This window comes from Salmo trutta, chromosome 31, assembly GCF_901001165.1.
Source record: "Salmo trutta chromosome 31, fSalTru1.1, whole genome shotgun sequence".
Classification (NCBI taxonomy): domain Eukaryota; kingdom Metazoa; phylum Chordata; class Actinopteri; order Salmoniformes; family Salmonidae; genus Salmo; species Salmo trutta.
Window position 1 is genome coordinate 43,098,046 of NC_042987.1, and position 7,437 is coordinate 43,105,482.

The 7,437-nt window shown below is 42.6% G+C and overlaps 1 protein-coding gene across 1 annotated transcript; it reads left to right on the forward strand.

Annotated features, from left to right (window-relative positions):
• The first annotated feature begins 1,252 nt into the window (after nucleotides 1–1,252).
• Nucleotides 1,253–3,713, forward strand: LOC115169270 (ankyrin repeat and SOCS box protein 17). Its single transcript, XM_029724731.1, has 3 exons — nucleotides 1,253–1,982; nucleotides 2,313–2,592; nucleotides 3,370–3,713. Exons 1-3 carry the CDS (start codon nucleotides 1,591–1,593, stop codon nucleotides 3,574–3,576), a joined length of 879 nt encoding a protein of 292 aa, XP_029580591.1. The 5' UTR covers nucleotides 1,253–1,590; the 3' UTR covers nucleotides 3,577–3,713.
• Nucleotides 3,714–7,437: the final 3,724 nt, after the last annotated feature.

Sequence of the window (7,437 nt, forward strand, 5' to 3'; positions counted from 1 at the left end):
TCCTATAAAAAAAAAGTCTGTTAGTCTGAGCGGTGAAAAACGGAGATTATGAAACCAGGGACCAAGGACAGCGACTCCAGAATAGACATTCTGATGAAGCTTCACGCCCAAAACGTCTATGAATTTAAACGACACGACGTTGAACAAGAGTTGCTGAGGCAAGATCACTACCGCTCCATGTTTCATATCAACAAGGGGATAAGAACGGTTGAGATGACGTTAAAGGATATAAAAATGATTAGTGGGTATTGTCACCAAACGGAAACTCTCAAGAAGAAACCAAAAGGAGCCTTTCCAAATCTGAACCTCGGAAATAGTTTGAGAGATTTCCGCAAAGGTAACCAAGAAGAAATGATTTTGATTCTAAACTTGAATCCTAAGTGTACCACCTCACTACCGAACATTTGTCTGGACCACACCAAAGGAAATGCAAATGGTGACCAAAAAATCGCATCTTCTTCGGGGTGTCCTTTTCGTGCCACGGTATTCAGCGCAGGAGTGATATGTGGTTTCCCTTCAGAAAGTGGATTAATCGATGTATCTATCTCCTCTTTGTTGCCTTATAACAAAATCCGTTCCAAATCAGTCATTACAGTGATCAACGACCGTAGGACTGGGATCAACGGAAATGGACCGCGCGGCTCAGCCTTTGGTACCAAGGACAGCACACGCACCCGCGTCACAACAGCCGTGTCCAAAACTGGCATGTCCAAGACTGCCATGTCCAAGACAGCCATGTCCAAGACTGCCATGTCCAAGACAGCCATGTCCAAGACTGCCATGTCCAAGACTGCCATGTCCAAGACAGCCATGTCCAAGACTGCCATGTCCAAGACTGCCATGTCCAAGACAGCCATGTCCAAGACAGCCATGTCCAAGACTGCCATGTCCATGACTGCCATGTCCAAGACTGCCATAAAGGAAGGCCTGAGAGAGCTGGTCCTGGAGTACAATAGACAAAGGACTATGAGCTATGTTGAAAAACAAAAAGTATTACGAGAAAAAGTGTCTGCTTTTATTAATGGACTCTAGTAGAAGAAGATTAATGGATAGTTAGATTAATTTATTAATTAGCAGAATGTAATAATTATTTATTAATGGACTCTAGTAGAAGAAGATTAATGGATAGTTAGATTAATTTATTAATTAGCAGAATGTAATAATTATTTATTAATGGACTCTAGTAGAAGAAGATTAATGGATAGTTAGATTAATTTATTAATTAGCAGAATTAAATAATTATATTAATGGATAGTTAGCAGAAGAAGAACTGGAGAGATTCTTCATGGATAGATTTTACGCATGGGCTAGATGGTGTCCATAACCATTTAGGTTATTAAGACATGAACATTAGTGTTTTTAGCTTCACTATAAGCAAGCTATTATTTAACAAGATAGTGCGTTTTATATTTTAGAACAGACTATAAAGTCAAAATATTCAAGCAAACAAGCACTGAATGACCAAGTGCGAACAATAGAGCGTTCTGCGTTCATGTACGTAACAATGCTCAGGAATTGTATAAATTCTGAAAATGTTGAACAGAAAAGTTTTTGTAGTTGAGGGCGAAGGGCGAGTGTCCGACCACAACAATGTCGGATCGCGACGAAGACTACACCGAAGGCGATGATAACGTTTTTCTCAACCTGGTCGCGCGTGTCATCCGGAAACCTCTCTACCGATTTCCAGGGCAGTGGAGCCACGAGACCTACGAGCCGCGGATCTACAGGACTCTGGGTACCATACTACGGAACGCGACTTCGGAAGAATTCGATGCCTTTATAACAGATTTTATCAATTTTGCGCGGACGGCTCATGCGCGCCTGGACATGCAGTTCTACATGGAGTTCATTAACGTGTGCACCAATACCATCCTTCACTGGGTGTTTGCGCGCAGGTGCAGCGCCGATATAGTCCGGAAGTTGATGGAGAGGACGTCGGTGTTTCTGCAGGACCAGACTAACAACTTGGCCATAGCATGGAGGTAAAAAAAAAAAGTATTTAATTATTTATTTTTTTTACCATAAAACGCTGATAAAACTGTCAACACTAAATGTAGGCCTAATTTCATTTCACAACCACCTGAGCCATCAAGATCCAGCCAGACCTCTTGGCAGAGACTGTAGTAGTAGTACAGTATCCTCCCATACAAGAAAACACTAGTAATCACCATTGGTGATAGTCAGGGTAATAAGAGAACGTGGTAAAAGTGGTCCTACAGTTTGCGGTCTTCAACTCTTATTAGTGTTGGGCCGGGAATAAAAGCCTGCATCATCCGTAGGGACACCAAACACAATTCCCTTTTTCTCCTCAGGTGTTTCACACCCATCTACAGCCCCAGCCCCATGGGCGGGGTGACCCCACTGATGTTCGTGGCCCAGAACAGGCAGTATGAAGTGCTGAAGGTGTTGCTGCAGTATGGGATGCTGGAGAAGGAGAGGAGACCCACCTACATCGTCATCTCTGTCCTGTTTAACCCCCCGAGACTGGAGGCTCTGGATGAACGCTGTCACACCACCATCACCAGGGAACTCAGAGACTGTATGGATCTGTGCTTCAGGGTGCTCAGCCATGTATCCATGTCTGATATAGAGGTCAGTTTACATACACACACACACACACACACACACACACACACACACACACACACACACACACACACACACACACACACACACACACACACACACACACACATACACACACACACACACACACACACACACACACACACACACACACACACACACTACCACACACACACACACCTACACACACAGACACACATACACACACATACACACACACACACACATACACACACACACACACACACCCACACACACACACACACACCCACACACACACACTACCACACACACACACACACACACACACTACCACACACACACACACACACAGAGAGAGAGAGAGAGAGGTCTCAGGGAGTGTAGTCTGTTTCATGGTGCTCAGCCATGTCTCTGTCTCAGCCACAGAGAGGTCTCAGGGACTGTATGGCTGTCTGTTTCATGGTGCTCAGCCATGTCTCTGTCTCAGCCACAGAGAGGTCTCAGGGACTGTATGGCTGTCTGTTTCATGGTGCTCAGCCATGTCTCTGTCTCAGCCACAGAGAGGTCTCAGGGACTGTATGGCTGTCTGTTTCATGGTACTCAGCCATGTCTCTGTCTCAGCCACAGTTGATTTAATTTCCATCACAGATATAGAGATCAGTGGACTACAGTAGGAATATACAAAAACAAGCAACACTTCTTCTTGTGTAGAATGCTGGGTAAAGCAAACCGTTTAAAGCTAATAGTCACAATCCCACACTAAGCCATTCTGGTTATTGACGTGCATGTCCCCCATTACAGATGCAGATTGTGTACGGTCGTAAGCCCCTGATTGAAGACTGGAGAGACCACATCCCCTCAAGTCGCTACAAAGACCCCTGTGAACTGACCCACCTCTGCCGTATGGCGGTTCGGACCTCTCTGCTGGCCAGGGGCCGCTTACCGGACGGCATCAAGTTGCTACCACTCCCTACACTCCTCCAAGGCTACCTCAACCTGGAGAGATGACCTGGCTATGGGGCCTGGAGTTTTACCTTGGTCTTGGTGAGGTCATGTGGTCTTGGAAAAAGCCTCCTGGCTCCGCTATTAAAACAAACAGGTGGATGGAATTTATCTGTCTGTTAATAAAGTGGCTGCAGATCAAATGAAAATGTGTTTTATGAAGCCCTTTTAACATCAGTTCACAAGGTGCTTTACAGTTACCCCACCCTAAACTGTAAAGAGCAAGCAAAGCAAAAGCAGAAGCAGAAAAACTGTCTAGAAAGAAGGAACCTGTAGGGAGAAACCCTTGAGGAAGCCATCCTCTATTGGCTGTACTGGTTATTGCCCTGACCTTAGAGACGTTTATTTTCCTCTAGTTTGGTTAGGTCAGGGTGTGATGTGGGGTGGGCAATCTAGTTTTTCTATTTCTTTGTTTTGGCTGTGTGTGGTTTCCAATCAGAGGCAGCTGTCCATCGTTGTCTCTGATTGGGAACCATACTTAGGCAGCCCTTTTTCCCTCCTTGAGTTATGGGATCTTGTTTATGTGTAGGTGCAGGTTATGCACTCCATGACTTCACGTTTCGTTTCGTTTGTTTCTGTATTGTATTGGTGAGTTTCCTTTATTAAACATGTGGAACTCTACGCACGCAGCGCCTTGGTCTCCTCATTCTTACGACGAGCGTGACAGTTATGTGGCCATTATAAGTTCCTGGGTGTCCACATCACCAAGAAACTATCATGGTCCAAACACACCAACACAGTCGTGAAGAAGCATAACAAAACCTCTTCGCCTAGGAGGCTGAAAAGATGTGTCATGGGCCCCTCAGATCCTTAAAAAGTTCTACAGCTGCACCATTGAGAGCATCTTGACTGGTTGAATCACCGCCTGGTATGGCAACTAATTTGGCATCTGACCGCAAGGCACTACAGAGGGTAGTGAGTACGGCCCAGGACATCAGTGGGGCCGAGCTCCCTGCCATCCAGGAACTCTATACCAGGCGGTGTCAGAGGAAGGATCTAAAAATTGTCAAAGACTCCAGTAATAGATCATTTTACATTTTAGTCATTTAGCAGACATTCTTATCCAGAGCGACTTACAGTAGTGAATGCATACATTTCATACACTTCATGAATTTTTTTGTTGTTGTTGTTGTACTGGCCCCCCAATGGGAATCGAACCCACAACCCTGGCGTTGCACACACCATGCCGGCGTTACAAACACCATGCTCTACCAACTGAGCCACAGTTGGTACCGATGCACCAGCAAGCGGTACCGATGCACCAAGTCTGGAACCAATAGGACCTTGAACAGTTTCTACCCCCAAGCCGTAAGACTGTTAAATAGTTATCTGCGTTGACCCATTTTTCACTAACTCTTTTGAATCATAACGTACGCTGCTACTACCGTCTATAATCTATCCTGTTAGACAGTCACTTTACCCCTACCTATATGTACATACTGTATATACCTCAATTACCTCGTACCCCTGCCCAGCGACTTGGTCCTGGTAACCCGTGTATATAGCCAACTTATTGTGTATTTATTCCTTGTGTTATTATTTTCTATTATTTTCTATGTCGGATTGGGTCCGTAAGTAAGCGTTTCACTGTTAGTTTACACCTGTTGTTAAAATGTTACATTTGATTTGATTAGGTGAATTAAAGGGGAATTTAAGGTTTATGTAACACCATATCTCTCCCAGATAACAAAAAGAGTTACAGAACCTAAACCTTGAGTCTAATGGAATCTACAGAGATACAATGATAGATACTCTCTCTCCTCCCTCTCCTCCCTCTCCTCTCTCTCTTCTCCCTCTCTTCTCTCTCCTCTCTCTCCTCTCTCTCCTCTCTCTCCTCCTTCTCCTCTCTCTCCTCCTTCTCCTCTCTCCTCTCTCTCCTCCCTCTGTCTCTCTCTGTAATTTACATGAGGGAATTGAAGGTCTGGTTGCTGTAACACCAGGGTTCTCTCTGCCAGCACACAGGATATTGAGTTTCAGAACCAGGTTGGAAGTGTGCATTCTTTGGCAAACACAGAGATACACACAATATAGCATACTGTCTTATTATACTGTCTTATTATACTGTCTTATCATACTGTCTTATTATACTGTCTTATCATACTCTATCTGTTGCTCTGTCTTATTATACTGTCTTATTATACTGTCTTATCATACTGTCTTATTATACTGTCTTATTATACTGTCTTATCATACTGTCTTATCATACTGTCCTATCATACTGTCTTATTATACTGTCTTATCATACTCTATCTGTTGCTCTGTCTTATCATACTGTCTTATTATACTGTCTTATTATACTGTCTTATTATACTCTATCTGTCGCTCTGTCTTATCACACTCTATCTGTCGCTCTATCTGTCACTCTGTCTTATTATACTCTGTCTGTCACTCTGTCTTATCACACTCTATCTGTCGCTCTATCTGTCACTCTGTCTTATTATACTCTGTCTGTCACTCTGTCTTATCATACTCTATCTGTCACTCTATCTGTCGCTCTGTCTTATTATACTGTCTTATTATACTCTATCTGTCGCTGTGTCTTATCATACTGTCTTATCACACTCTCTGTCACTCTGTCTTATTATACTGTATCTGTCGCTCTATCTGTCGCTCTGTCTTATTATACTGTCTTATTATACTCCATCTGTCACTCTGTCTTATCATACTCTATATGTCACTCTATCTGTCGCTCTGTCTTATCATACTCTATCTGTTGCTCTGTCTTATTATACTGTCTTATTATACTGTCTTATCATACTGTCTTATTATACTGTCTTATCATACTCTATCTGTTGCTCTGTCTTATCATACTGTCTTATTATACTGTCTTATTATACTGTCTTATCATACTGTCTTATTATACTGTCTTATCATACTCCATCTGTCGCTCTGTCTTATCACACTCTATATGTCGCTCTGTCTGTCGCTCTGTCTTATTATACTCTGTCTGTCGCTCTGTCTTATCACACTCTATCTGTCGCTCTGTCTTATCACACTCTATCTGTCGCTCTGTCTTATCACACTCTATCTGTCGCTCTGTCTGTTGCTTTGTCTTATTATACTCTATCTGTTGCTCTGTCTTATTATACTTTATCTGTCGCTCTGTCTTATTATACTCTCTGTCGCTCTGTCTTAATATACTCTGTCTGTTGCTCTGTCTTATTATACTCTATCTGTCGCTGTGTCTTATTATACTCTATCTGTCGCTGTGTCTTATTATACTCTATCTGTCGCTGTGTCTTATTATACTCTATCTGTTACTCTGTCTTATTATACTCTATTCATCTCTGTCGCTCTGTCTTTATCACTGTCATTTACGACTAATAAAACTTAACATGAATTGAAGGTCTGGTTCAGTACACAGAATCAGATCTGAACTGTGGGTCATCTGGCAAACAGAGATACCGAAATACCGACTCTCTCTCGTCCTCGCCCCCTCTCACGAAAACGATGGTGTTCTCTGTTTTGTTCTACAACCCCCAAAAGTGTCACAGGACTCGTCTGAAAGTAACTGGTACCGGTATAAAAATCAATAATGGAAGCATGAAGGTAGTTTTGTGGCTACCCAGAAAAAGGGGTTAAATATATGCAAAATGTAAAAAAAATTATATATGCATATATATATACATATACACTACCGGTCAAAAGTTTTAGAACACCTACTCATTCAAGGGTTTTTCTTTATTTTGACTATTTTCTACATTGTAGAATAATAGTGAATACATCAAAATTATGAAATAACACATATGGAGTCATGTAGTTAAGCAAAAATATATTTTAGATTTTAGATTCTTCAAATAGCCACCCTTTGCCATGATGACAGCTTTGCACACTCTTGGCATTCTCTCAACCAGCTTCACCTGGAAT